The sequence below is a fragment of the Stigmatopora argus genome, chromosome 24 (genome assembly GCF_051989625.1).
Source record: "Stigmatopora argus isolate UIUO_Sarg chromosome 24, RoL_Sarg_1.0, whole genome shotgun sequence".
Lineage (NCBI taxonomy): Eukaryota > Metazoa > Chordata > Actinopteri > Syngnathiformes > Syngnathidae > Stigmatopora > Stigmatopora argus.
This window is the reverse complement of record NC_135410.1, coordinates 2,898,644-2,913,047: the sequence shown is the minus strand read 5'-3', so window position 1 is coordinate 2,913,047 and position 14,404 is coordinate 2,898,644. Positions and strand designations below refer to the sequence as shown.

Here is a 14,404-nt window from a genome sequence, read left to right as displayed (position 1 = left end):
TGAAGCAACCGGATGGGGGATGGGATTGTAAAAACAATGATTGCTTTCAATTAGGTTAAGCCTATATTCTTCAGTTCGTTAAAACAATCCAATTTGCAAAATGATAATTATGCATTAGCTCCCTTTTATCTACTAGTGAAAGAGCATTGCCAAGGCATGATAGCAGTGACACTGCCTGCTTTCACTTCTGCAAATTATCTGCTATCTGCACTTGATCACAATCATAGCTGAAGTGGCAATCAATTAACCTCTTTCCTGTTTTTAACTGGTTCTAAAGTTTCTAGGAAAATAACAAAAACTGCTGCCCTCTACTGGACAAAGATCTAACGGCTTTAATGTGCCCAACAAAAGGTTAAAAATTGCGGGTTTATTAAATTCTGTGAATTGATTACATAATCTACTGAAACAACTAATTATTATAATCAATTGTCATCCATTATTTGATAATAAAAAATATTGGTTCTATGGTCACCTACTTTTGAAGGCAACAATATTTTAAATTCTGATTGTTAACTTTGCCATATTAAACACCCATTAAAATATAATTCACAAATTTTCAAACTTTTATACTCATGCTCTGAAAAGAGTTTTTTAGAGAGGAAGGCTGTATTTATTTTCAATTTTTAAAAATCTATTTTCCAAAGGGAAGTACCGCAACTGGACTCTTACCAACTTACCATAAATTACCCTATTTTCATTCCTTTTGGGCACACAAGTCTAAAGTTTTCCCTAAAATGGAGAGCGCCCAATCAGTTAGTGAGCCTTGTGCATGCACTAAATTCAAAATTTTGAAAATATCGCTGTATGACCCTGAGCGCTTGAATTCTGGGTGCAATTCTTACCAACACGCTACTTGTAAATAAAGCAAAGGTCTGAGCTTAATGACAGCAGAAAGCGGGTGTGAAACGGGAGGCAAGAAAAGAAAAAAGATAGTGGAAGTATGCATTTTGAAAAACAATAGAGTAATGCCTCGACATACGAGTGCCCATACATACGAGGAATCTAAGATACGAGTAAAATTCTGAGCAAATTTTACCTTCAGATACGAGACAAATTTTGACATACGAGCATATAAGACAGCCAGTTGGCCAGGCTGCGAGAGGCTGCTTTATGATTTCACAGCACTGTCTCTCTTGCCGCATCTCCCTCGCGCACTGGGAGGAGCGTTGCATTTTTGATAGTCTGACTAGTGGAAAATTAAGGGAAACACAATGGATCCAAAGCAAGCCGGTGCAATGAAGGGTAGTGTGAAGAAAAGGCGAATGATGACAATCGATATTAAGCACGAAATAATCGAAAAACATTAGTGTACGGGTGAGCTGGCTCGTCAATACGTATGGCGAAGCAGGAAGTTCGCCCCGAAAGCCGCGATGGAATACATGAACCTCTTTGCCTTGGTTATTGCACAAGGTTTAAATTTAGAGTAACGTAAGATTAAAACTTTTTTAAGTGTGTATAGGAATCTAAGTTCATTTAAGTTAAATTTTAAGTTTATGTTACGTTACGAGCGCATCCGTCAAGTAACTTTCTCTCACTCTCTCTCTCTCCCCTATCCACGAACTTCCCGCTGTATAAAAAAATGCCTCATTTTATTATTTAACATCATAACCACTAGTTATTTGTTACTCTGTTAGTATATGGTACATTACAACCAATAAAAATGTTTTTCCATTGTAATACCCTGTTTTTTGGTGAAATTTTCGAGGGTGGGAACGGATTAATTTGTATTTAATTAATTTCTATGGGAAACGTTAATTTGAGATACGAGTAAAGCGACATACGAGCTCAGTCCCACAACGCATTAAGCCACTGTATTGGTTTGACCTGCGAAAATGGTACACGGTCGATTGGTCGCCGGTCTTTTGGTCACCGGTCTTTTGGTCGCGGTCTTTAGGTCGCGGTCTTTAGGTCGCCCGGAAGTTTGGTCGTCATCTTTTGGGTCGCCGGTCTTTTTTGTCGCCGGTCTTTTGGTCGCCTGATCGGCTACTGCCATCTACTGTCAATTTATTAAATAGGAGATGGTGTTTTTATTGAAGCAGTCCAATGAACCTTCATTCTCTCTGGGAGATCTTGCAATGTTGAAATACTTTAGATTAGATGGTCATTTTATCAAACAAATAAAAGTATTAGTATACTTTTAGTTAGACAGTATTTAGATTGTTTCAAAAGTATTTAGACTCTAAATACTGTTGAAACGATCTAAATATCTAATATCAAAATATCAATAAGAGCACTCATTTAACACATCGGCTGCTGCCATTGACTGACATAGGCGTCCAATGAACCTTCATTCTCTCTGGGAGAACTTGCAATGTTGAAATACTTTAGATTAGATGGTCATTTTTATCAAACATCAAAATATCAATAAGAGCACTCATTTAACACATCGGCTGCTGCCATTGACTGTCATAGGCGTCCAATGAACCTTCATTCTCTCTGGGACTAATAAGAGCACTCATTTAACACATCAGCTGCTGCCTTCGACTGTCATTTTAGCTCTAGTATTTGTATTTCATCACTAAGTGCTGATTTTACCGCATTTTAGTGCATTTTTGGCACTTTTGCGAATGGTCGCATATCGTCGCATTTGGTCGCGCCGACTTTTATCGCTGTCTTTCCCCCGGGAAAATCACCCCCAGAGCCCGGTAGTCATGTCTGATAAGCTCCGGTATTTGTATTTCATCAATAAGTGCGTATTTTACCCCGTTTTAGTGAAATGTAGGCCCTTTCGCAAATGGTCGTCGCATTTGGTCGCGCCGACTTTTATCGCTGTCTTTCCCCCAGGAAAATCACCCCCAATTAATGTCTGAAAAGCTCCAGTATTTGTATTTAATCACTAAATGCTGTTTTAAAAACTATTACTCCGCTTTTGGAACACTTTTCTGGGCATTCTTAACCATTTTTCTACCTTAATTAAGAGAGATTCTCCCATTCATTCTCCCAGAGAGAATGAAGGTTCATTGGACGCCTATGACAGTCAATGGCAGCAGACGATGTGTTAAATGAGTGCTCTTATTGATATTTTGATGTTTGATAAAAATGACCATCTAATCTAAAGTATTTCAACATTACAAGTTCTCCCAGAGAGAATGAAGGTTCATTGGACGCCTATGACAGTCAATGGCAGCAGCCGATGTGTTAAATGAGTGCTCTTATTGATGTGTTAAATGAGTGCTCTTATTGATATTTTGATATTAGATATCTAAGGCTATAAATCAATTCATGGGACCATGGACATTTTTCCTCCCCATCGTCTCCTCAAGGCCCCACAGCTCGAGGACACATTGTTTTCGGACGCTTTTCGGCAAACACAACGGGACTGTTGTGACGGGACTTCAGCAGCAGATGGCGATAATCGCATTATTGTTTGAAAATACGGCTGCTTTGTTTACATTATAATACTGCTTTGTTTACCTTTTAATGAAAATATTATGCCTTGTTCAACTTTTATGCTTACTTCGGCAATTCTCACACAGTTGTTTTTCTAACCATCTAGGGCAGGGGTAGGGAACCTATGGCTCGGGAGCCACATATGGCTCTTTTGATGGGTGCATATGGCTCTCCACTAACCTGTGAGGTAAACTATGGAAACTGCTGGTGAGAAAGCGCAGGAATAGGAGCGTTACGTTGGTATTATGGCATTGACACTACCCCAGCGCCTTATAATCTTTTTTTTCCATTACACTCTTTTGCATGGATTTTCTCATTGATACTCATTGATTAGCAACAACGAAACAATGTTGTCAAAAGAATTCAGAGACTTTTTGTACTTTAAAAGTGGTGAAGTGACTAAAAAAGGCACACATTTTCATTTATGTTGACTTTTAAATTCGGAGCATGGCTCTCAAGGATTAACATTTAAAAAATATGAATTGTTTATGGCTCTTTCCATCAAAAAGGTTCCCGACCCCTGATCTAGGGTGTTATTGTACTGATTACATAACATGTTTTTCGAGTGTCGCGATTAAATACAATGATTCAGTTACTACAATTCAGAATGCCTTGTGGACTAAGACGACGTCACAAGGTACCTCCTTGCAAGTGTAACCAGTTATGTTGAAAGATGTTTTCCAATTTTAATTAAATATTACTAATAACCATTTAAGGGTATTAATCATTATTCAAACATTTGGTCCTTCGAGTAGCCGGGGTCAACACACCGATAAGGAATCCAGACGCTGCGGTTCAATATCTGGAGTGACTGTGCACGGCGAGAATCCCTTTTCCAGGCTGGATTATTTCTCAGCAGCGCCTGGATTCTGGTCGGTTGACGACTCTTGGAAACATCTATCGACATTTCTGGTGAGTTCCGTGTGTGATGTCTGCATATTGTTGACGGGTTCCAAATGCACGAAGGGCATCACACGCGATGGCCTTATTTTGAGAAATAAGGCTCGCGTCCTGGGGATGGCGATTTTTAAAACCCTGGTCATTCTAGTCTCTACCAGGTAAAGAGACAGAGCATGAGTCTATAAAACTGAGGGCAGTTCGGGGTGTCCTGTACGGTGGTCCAGAAAAGTACAAATATAACTCCGACGGTATATCAGGCTAGGGTATACATTTGTGTTACGTGTGTGCGGAAAAGAAAATTAACTAACTGATAACTGAATGCACACGAACTCCCTTCAAAATGGGCAGCTCGAATATCAAAGCGGCTAGGGATGACGTTCCGAAACAGCGTCTGCCGTGTAAAGATTGGAAATTTGTTGAAAATCAAAGCGCTACAAGGGTTAAACACCTAAATTTATGGATAAACAAATATGGGTTTGCTGGCCATCTTAAATATGCATGAAATATTAAAACCTGCAGGATAAAATACGCACTAAGCATAGAAGTAATCTATATATAATATGTGAAGGGAGATACAAGCGAGGCGGCTTGTTCACAGAAAGAAGGGTGATAAAACGGGTCCGTTGTGTGAAAAAAAAAAAAAGATAGCGCGGCCTCCTCGGCTGACGGGAGAGAATAGGAATGTTAGCCAAGGGGTTGGAAAAAACAAATGAGGTTAAACAGAAATCGGGTTTTCAAAAATGCTATGTGCTGGGTTTGTGAAAAATTGGGGCATATATCGCGTGATTGCCTGGACAAAAAGGTCTCTAAAGCAAGGCAGGCCTGCTCAAAATGAAACACTGGCATTTGATTTGGTTAAACCAGAGATCACATTGTTTGTGAATGGAATTCAATTGGAATTTTTGTGTGATGCTGAAAGTTGTAAAACGGCAATTAAAATGGTTATTTCCAAGTGCTAGGAATACTTTGTTAATAGTAACTAAATGTACTGTCAATGTACTGGAATGAAATGGCTTATTATGGCTTATCCTGGTTTCGTTCCCGTCTGCTAGCGGGAATATTTTGGTTAATAATGAAATGCAAAACGGCCAATTAAATGTTTAGCGGGGTTGCCAAAACTGCGTTTTTGTCATACTCTAAACTTGCCAAATAATGCGTCGACTGCGGGGGAAGCGCTCTGTTTTGGTGCGGCTGATTTGACGGTGTTAGACATTCAGTATAGTATGCGCGCGGACCGCAATAGCGACTAAAATTTTTGGGGGACCCCTTCCGTGAAGACATTACAATAATTGGCCTTGGGGGTGCTGAAGCAAACTTGAGGGCAGAAATGGGTTTTGCTATGATATAGTTATGCTTGCAGCATATTGTGATTATGGGGTCTTGGCAAGACATTACAATAATTGGCCTTGGGGGTGCTGAAGCAAACTTGAGGGCAGAAATGGGTTTTGCTATGCTTGCAGCATATTGTGATTATGGGGTCTTGGCAAAATATTGTGATATAGTTGGATATCGGGAGAGGAATTAATTTAGTCTTCTCTAAAAAGCGTTGTAATTGTGCACAGGAGGCGAAACATTGTGTGCAGAAAGAAAAAGAGGTCGCTTAGGAATGTCAACATTGATAAGCTGCTTGGCAGCATTCGTGAAGGTCAGTTAGCGGCTAAGAGCGCACTTCCGTTAAACACTTCATAATAAAAGAAGCAGGGTTTCCGCAATGACCTTCGCACTTATTCTTTGGATTTATTCAGAAATGTCTTTCGAGGTGATAGAAAATCTGTTTGGCAAAAATTGATTGGGTAAAAGCTTTGGAATTGGGAATAATGCTATTATTATTATTATTTTATTTTTTGTTTTGTGAAGTTCAAAGGGCTCTTAATTGAAGAGAGCTAGTTTTGGAGGATAAAACGATATTAATACTGTTTTTGAATGGTTGGATTGTTCAAAATACTTTAATATAGGACATTGGCTGGTTAAAAAAAAATGAATGGATTTTTTTTACAATATTATGGCATATTGTTGACGATTTGTGGGTCCTTTATTAAACATTGAAAATTGTAATTAGGAAATGCCTAGTAAAAGGTTGATTTCTCTAATTTAATTATTGTAGATTTTATTGTGGTAACAGAGAGCTATAGGAAATAGCTCTTATCTTAAGTAAACATAGTATGGGGTGTTTGCAAATTATGTCTTAGGTATTAAGAGTTATTTGGTTGTTAAAGAGATCAGACATTAAATTAACAATGCAGAAATGGCATGAGAAATTTCATGGCATTCGTCCAAATTATTAGGTAAATTGAACCTGCCTGGGGTAGATAAGATAATGTATTTAGGATAGGCATAGTTTCCCTAGAAGAAACATGGAGTGTCTTTAAGTGCACAAAAGACATTCCCTGTTTGGCCTGAAGGGGGAAATATGCTTTGGTATAGGTCATATTGATGACTATTGGGACGTTACGGTCTATTGCTTTAGGGGCATACAAATTAAGAATTTAGCCAAAACTTACTGCATTGCAATTATGGGGTTAATACACCTAAATATTACGGTGATAACAATTGGCAATAACAAGCTTAGATAAAGGGAAATATCTACAACAAATTCTGGTGGGGCCTTTCATGGTGTGAAACAAGTGATGTAATCATGTCTATCTTTAAAAAATAACATCTCTAAATTATAAAATATCAACCTTTGAGCTTTAAGTAGATGGGTTGACTAGAATAGGCAAAATTCGATAGCATTGAAAAGGGGTGTAACTTAATGCAGAATATGGAGGTAAAGTTTTTACAAACGGTTAAAATACTTAAAGGGGGTGTGTGTGTGTTTCAATGTGTCACAACTTTTCCGTTATTGCATTATTGGCAAATAGATAGTTAATCACAGCCACTCGCATGGCAGTCCACATGCTGACTGACTGGGGTAAGGGGCGGTGGCAATTGAACAAATTTCTATTTTTAGATATGTGGCGCGTGAATCTAATACATTAATTACCTAGTTTCTTCAGGCAACAACCTTGCGGTTCGAGGATCTACTAATGCGGGGTGGATCCAGACCTTCCGGAGTGTGGAGTATTCCTGGTGTCCTCAAAAAATTCGTAGGTTTTCTCCGGGTACTCCAGTTTTACTCCAACAAAGCAAAATTATGGATGATTGGGGGAGCACTCTAAATTCCTTGATTATGAGTGCGAGCGTGGATGAGTGTCTGTCTTTTGTGTTTTAATTGGCTAGCCACCAAGATATATCAATATTCTAATATCAAGGTGGAAGATTTCTGAAATCGCTGATAAGCCTTTCGAGGACGGCGGTGGCAGAGTAGGACAGAAACAAAAAGAAAAGAATTTCGCCAAATGAAATTTTTTGATTTCTGCAATGGGAAATTTGGGAACCTGGGGGACTAAACAAAAACAAAAGACTGATCTAGGAGGGCTGCCATTTTGAGTCATGGTAAGTTTCATGCCTCAAAAAAGGGGGAGGTTATAGATTCAATCTATTGGGATATATGGCCAAAACACGGGCGATTCCCCCTTATGTCAAGCTACAAAAGCTACATATCCATTTCAAAGGATCCATATGGATTTTATAGAATATGTGGGGTACATAACAGTCCTAAAACAGATTGGGGAAACCTTGTTGCAGTAACTGGTCTAGATAAAATTAACCCATATGGTGGGGGCATTACAAATCATTATTCAGACTGACAAATTAACTTGTGGATCCTTGTCTGACATTTTTCCTAAGTCCATGGGCAGGTGGAGACCCTTTTTACAAAATTCTACAATTGTGTCTCAACAACAATGACCATGTCTATGGGGACGGTGGGAAAATCGTCAGAGATGGAAACACCCGGATCCGCCATAGTAAAATTAAAATCTGAGATGACCAGAGAATTCATTTCCGCAACAGGGAGTTCCCAAACGGGAGGCGGTAAGAAATAATTGGTTATTGTTGATGGAAAATGCAGCTATTATAAATCAAACCTGTATAACATGCAGGGGGCCGACCTCTCTTAAGAGTAGTACCCGCGCAAATTACCCCTGATTGTGTAAAAGAGAAAATATAAGCCAAAGTGTGAGAATTGAAATAATGTATACCCTGTTCCAAGAGCAAAGGACAAAGCTAACTTTTCAACACATGTTGTTTGATCATTTTACCTGCTTAAACCTTACAGGGCATGGTCTGAAGCTGGAGGCAATAAATGAGACGTGGTGTGCCCACGTCCTAAAACCGACTACACCCTGATGTTGGTGTGGTGGAAATAAATTATACGACTCCTGCTGAAACGCGGCAGGACTTTGTGCCTTGGGGTCACTGCTTTTACCAGTGTCTGTTTTTCCATCTACAGTGAAGGAAATACAATTGGCTGAAATCCAGTATGATGGTGGGTCCCTCCCGACGGCGTCGATCGGTACGGAGAGAGAGAGATCCAACATATATTGATGCGATTGGCATCCCCGGGTCGCAGCAGGTTGGGAGTCTATTTTTCTTTTAAGTTCCCCAAAACAAAAATGTGATAAATTACCTGCATTACAATGTCCAAAACCTTGGAAATTATACTGAACAGGGATATGTGGCGATAAAGGAACAACTGGCAGCCACTAGTCTGATGGCGTTCCAGGATCGTGCAGCGTTTGAAATGCTTCTTGAAGGAGCAGGGGGCGTATGCAATGTTTGAAAATGTTGCACTCAACAACACGTCCCCCACTGGGTCCCACACCAGGGCCAACGATGGCCTGCAGACCCTAAACCGCAAGATGAAAAAGCATCCTGGAGTAGAATTATTATCCGCTTGACAGATTTGTGGGATAAGGCCTAATAATGATTTAGCCTAATTTGTGGCATTTTCCGTAGCCATTTTTGCTACGATTTTGACATTGTGGGTGTTGTGTTATTGCCTGCTTAAGATCCTTGATAAGCCGACTTATAACCACTGCGATTGCCCCTACAAATTCTAAATTGCATGAATTATATCCTCTGCTGATGAAACGTACTGAGGGGAGCAGTGAATTTCAGGAGCATGGTAATTCCGAGGATGAATTCGGCGAAAATGATTTTGTTTTCTGCTTTTCAGGCCTGCCGAACGAGTAGGGCCTAAGCGGGTAAACTTAAAACAGCCAACGGAGATATCCCTCTCATCTTGGATTTGCCATAAAATGAATAACAAACATATAATAAAAGGAGGGAAATGTTGGGTTTATTATGGAATGTTCTATATGTGTTGTAAGCATTTTTAATAAGTAATAAGGCTATAAATCAATTCATGGGACCATGGACATTTTTCCTCCCCATCGTCTCCTCAAGGCCCCACAGCTCGAGGACACATTGTTTTCGGACGCTTTTCGGCAAAACACAACGGGACTGTTTTGACGGGACTCCAGCAGCAGATGGCGATAATCGCATTATTGTTTGAAAATACGGCTGCTTTGTTTACATTATAATACTGCTTTGTTTACCTTATAATGAAAATATTATGCCTTGTTCAACTTTTATGGTTACTTCGGCAATTCTCACACAGTTGTTTTTCTAACCATCTAGGGTGTTATTGTACTGATTACATAACATGTTTTTCGAGTGTCGCGATTAAAAACAATGATTCAGTTACTACAATTCAGAATGCCTTGTGGACTAAGACGACGTCACAAGCAATGTTCCCTCTAATTTTTCGTTGGTCTGAGCAGAAAGTCAACCTCCCTGAGCGCACTGAGTACCAGTGTGAGCGACATCATCGGTACTCGGATGATTCGCCTAAAGACGTTTCGCCGACGGACGTTTGACAGACGGGCAGGTCGCCGAATGAACGTTTGGCAGAACGTCCATTCGGCGACCTGTCCATTTTTCATGTAAAACATGCTGTAAAACACGAAAAACATAAGTGGACAGAGCTATTGCCACTGGCTGCCGCTTAAACGGCGCCATCATGGGTAAAAAAAAAAAAAAAAAAAAAAATTTAAAAAAAAAATAAATAAAATTCCGATTTTTTTTTTTTACTGCGCGCCATATGATTGCTGCTGCGCAGAGAAGACGAGAGTAGTGCGCAATTGCGCACGCGCGCAGCTTAGAGGGAACACTGGTCACAAGGTACCTCCTTGCAAGTGTAACCCGTTATGTTGAAAGATGTTTTCCAATTTTAATTAAATATTACTAATAATGATTTAAGGGTATTAATCATTATTCAAACATATACTAATACTTTTATTTGTTTGATAAAATGACCATCTAATCTAAAGTATTTCAACATTGCAAGATCTCCCAGAGAGAATGAAGGACTGCTTCAATAAAAACACCATCTGCTATTTAATAAATTGACAGTAGATGGCAGTAGCCGATCAGGCGACCAAAAGACCGCCGACAAAAAAGACCGGCGGCAAAAAAGACCGGCGACCCAAAACACGACGCCCAAACTTCCGGGCGACCTAAAGACCGCGACCAAAAGACCGGTGACCAAAAGACCGGCGACCAATCGACCGCACGGCGAAAATGGCACCTGCAAGCACACTCTCTCTCTCCCCTCTGCGAAATCCGTCTATTTTAGTACTATTAAACATCATAACCACTATTGATTTGTTACACTGTTAATAAATGGCGAATTAGAACAAATAAAAATGTTTTTCCATTCGAATAACCTGTTTTTGGGTGTTTTTTCAGATGGTTGGAACGAATTAATTTGTTTTTATTTCATTTCTATGGGAAAAGTTGATTTGAGATACGAGTAAATTGACATACGAGCTCAGTCCTGGAACGCATAAACCTCGTATCTCAAGGTACCATTACTATTAACAGAGCAACAAAAAACTAGTGGTTATGATGTTTAATAGTACTAAAATTAGACGGAGGGGATAGAGAGGGGGAGAGAGAGGAGGGAGAGAGAGCGGAAGAGAGGGGGGAGAGAGAGGGGGAGAGAGAGGAGGGAGAGAGAGCGGAAGAGAGGGGGGAGAGAGAGGGGGGAGAGAGGGGGGGGGGGGGGAGAGGCGGGAGAGAGAGGCGGGGAGAGACTTTTTGCACGGCAACGCGCTCGTAACGTAACATAAACAACTTTAAATGAACTTGGATTACGATACAGACACACTCAAAAAATAAGTGTAATCTAACCTGACACTAAACTTAATTCTAATTTTGTTTTATATTTTCATACCTTTTTTTCTCCCGGGTTGGCTCTATTTGCCCCGTCTCCGCCCTGGCTTTCAGCTGCAAACTTGCGAGGGTTGTTTGCTTTTGTCTTCCCTTCAAAATATTCCGAAAATGATACACACAAATGTCCTCACAATAAGATAACGCACGACCACTTGCCAACGAGAAGTAGTATACTCCTCTCGTATTAGCGAGCAGGCTCCGCCATTCTGCACTGACTTAAGGGGAGAAAAAAAACACTGAAAAAACGCAACGCTCCGCCCAGTGCTCGTAGAGACATTACACAAGGGAGTTGCGACCGGAAAGACAGACTATGTTGTTCTCAAAAGCAGCCTCTTGTGTTTGCCACACCTGGCAGTATGCTCGTATATCAAAATGTGTCTCGTATCTCAAGGTAAATATTTGCTCCAAATTTTACTCGTATCTCAAATTGCTCGTTTGTCGGGGCACTCGTATTTCTGTACACACATACACAGACAGATATATATACATATATATATATACACATACATACACATATTTCTGTACACATGCGATCACCCCCACCCCCTTTGTGAGCTATCACAAAGCTTGTCTTGGTTGCTGCACCCCTGGATCTGTGACGCTTGGTAAAAAATAATTGCCGCTTTTGTAGCTGAGCTAGCAAAGTCATCCAGTTTACGAGCCTTTTCCTAATTTTTTTGTATTCCTCCGCCTGTTTTCTCCGGTAATGCCGATTCAAATTGTAATCCTTAAACATGGCGATCTGTTCTACGCAAACTAAACACACGGCTTTACCAATGATTTCAGTGAATAAATACTTAGTGGTCTATATTGTGTTAAACACCCTGCATTCAGCATTTATCTTTCTTTTTTTAGCATCGCCCGGCATTTAGGAGGGCTTACGTTTATGTATTATGTCATTATTCATGTGAAGAAAACAATGACTTCAAAATAAAAGCAAAGCCAGTTTAGACCATGCGTGAGGTAAAATTCAATACTACCTTTGTTTTGAAATTTCTAACAAACCTTACGCGGGTCGAACTCAACCAACCAAAGGGCCATATGCTGCCCGGGGCCCGTACAATGCCCAGGTCTGACCTAGTGGCTATTGGTAAGGGTTAGGATTGGGAAAATAACTGATTGTATTACTTACTGTTTTGAGGTGAAGTAGGAGATAGTCGTCTTAACTTGTGTCTCCCAAAAGAAACAAGCTCCCTAGTGGGTGTATTCCGAGCTCCCATAGTAACTCTGTTGAGTATGCGGCCTCTTGGGGAGTGTTTCCCAAGTATTGTTTGGCCGCCCTTCATTGACGTGCTTCCATTTGGACTTGAAAAAAGGCAAGAAAATGTACAAAAAATGTTTAACGTTTTAAAAGACAGTCATCATAACATAATTATAATAAATGTTTTAATGACTCCATCTGGAAGAGGATTTTGGGAAATATTTACAGATGAATCCATTTAAAGTGCTGTAATACAATAATTATTTTTAAAAGCCATATTATGGGGAGTAGGACTTCGTATAAATATTTTTTAACCAACGCTTATAAAAACACAATAATACCAAAGTAATATTATATGCCATACAGTTTAACCCCTTTGTCAAAAGATTATCATGATAGACTATCGTAGGCCCCAAGTACTTCCGGGTAACAGTTAGTGATATTTTCTCACAAAAAAAAATGTAGACTAAAAACTTTTATTGGGTGGCATGACATATTACCAATTACAATAACAATAATATGTCTGTTAACGCAGATGCCTCACTAGCGGAGGAACTGAACCGTTTCTTTGCCCGCTTTGAGATTGACAAATCAGACCCAGTCTCAACACCCCCACCACCACCCTGCAGCAATACACTGAAGTTTCAGGAACAGGAAGTGAGGCTGATAATGCAGTCTGTGAACAACAGGAAGGCTGCTGGCCCTGACGGAGTACCTGGGAAGGTGTTCAAAGCCTGTGCTGACCAGCTGGCTGGAGTTTTCACAAAAATGTTCAATTGTTCCCTGCAACAATCCATCATTCCATCCTGCCTGAAATCTGCCACCATTATCCCTGTCCCCAAAAAACAACCATTGACAGCCTGAATGATTATAGACCTGTTGCACTCACGCCTGTGATTATGAAGTGCTTTGAAAAGTTGGTCACCCGCCATATCAGGAATACAATCCCTCCCTCAGTCGACCCTCACCAGTTTGCTTATAAAGCAAACAGGTCCACTGAGGATGCTATCGCCACTGCTCTACACACAGCATTGAGCCACCTGGAGCACCATGGGAATTACGTGAGGATGCTTTTCATTGACTATAGCTCAACCTTCAACACTATAATACCAGACATTCTGACTAACAAACTCTCCCACCTTGGACTATCCTCTTCCATCTGCTGCTGGATAAAGAACTTCTTAACCAACCGACCACAAACTGTTAGACTTGGTCCCCACCTCTCTTCCTCCATTACACTGAGCACTGGCTCCCCTCAAGGCTGTGTGTACTGAGGTCTCTTCTGTACTCCCTGTACACATACGACTGTACACCAACCCACCAGTCTAACCCCATCATCAAATTTGCCGATGACACCACTGTGGTCGGACTCATCTCAGGAGGGGATGAGTCGGCCTACAGAGATGAGGTCAACAAACTGTCTTCGTGGTGCTCGGTGAACAATCTCACACCGAACCCCCACGAAAACTAAAGAAATAATCCTGGACTTTTGCAAACAGCACAGATCTGGCCCCACTCCTCATAAATGGAGTATGTGTAGACAGGGTCCAGTCCTTTAAATTGCTGGGGTTCTACTTCACGGATAAGCTCTCCTGGTCTACAAACACCACGGCAGTAGTGAAGAAGGCCCAGAAATGACTCCATTTCCTCAGGGTACTCAGGAGGAACAACTTGAACACTAAGCTTCTGGTAAACTTCTATAGAGGCTGTTACGGCTGTAGGCCTGGGTACACACTATATAGTAGGGTGTGTAGTTTTGTGTGGTTTCTTTTTCTTCTGCAGATATATGGAGCT

At 40.5% G+C, this 14,404-nt stretch overlaps 1 protein-coding gene across 1 annotated transcript in view; it reads right to left on the bottom strand.

Moving 5' to 3' along the window:
- The window catches only part of zc3h3 (zinc finger CCCH-type containing 3), a 102,229-nt gene that overhangs the window by 74,735 nt on the left and 13,090 nt on the right, over nt 1-14,404 (bottom strand). The window contains exon 3 of the mRNA XM_077594621.1: nt 12,542-12,714. Coding sequence (XP_077450747.1) covers nt 12,542-12,714 — 173 coding nt within the window. The remainder of the gene's footprint in view (nt 1-12,541; nt 12,715-14,404) is intronic.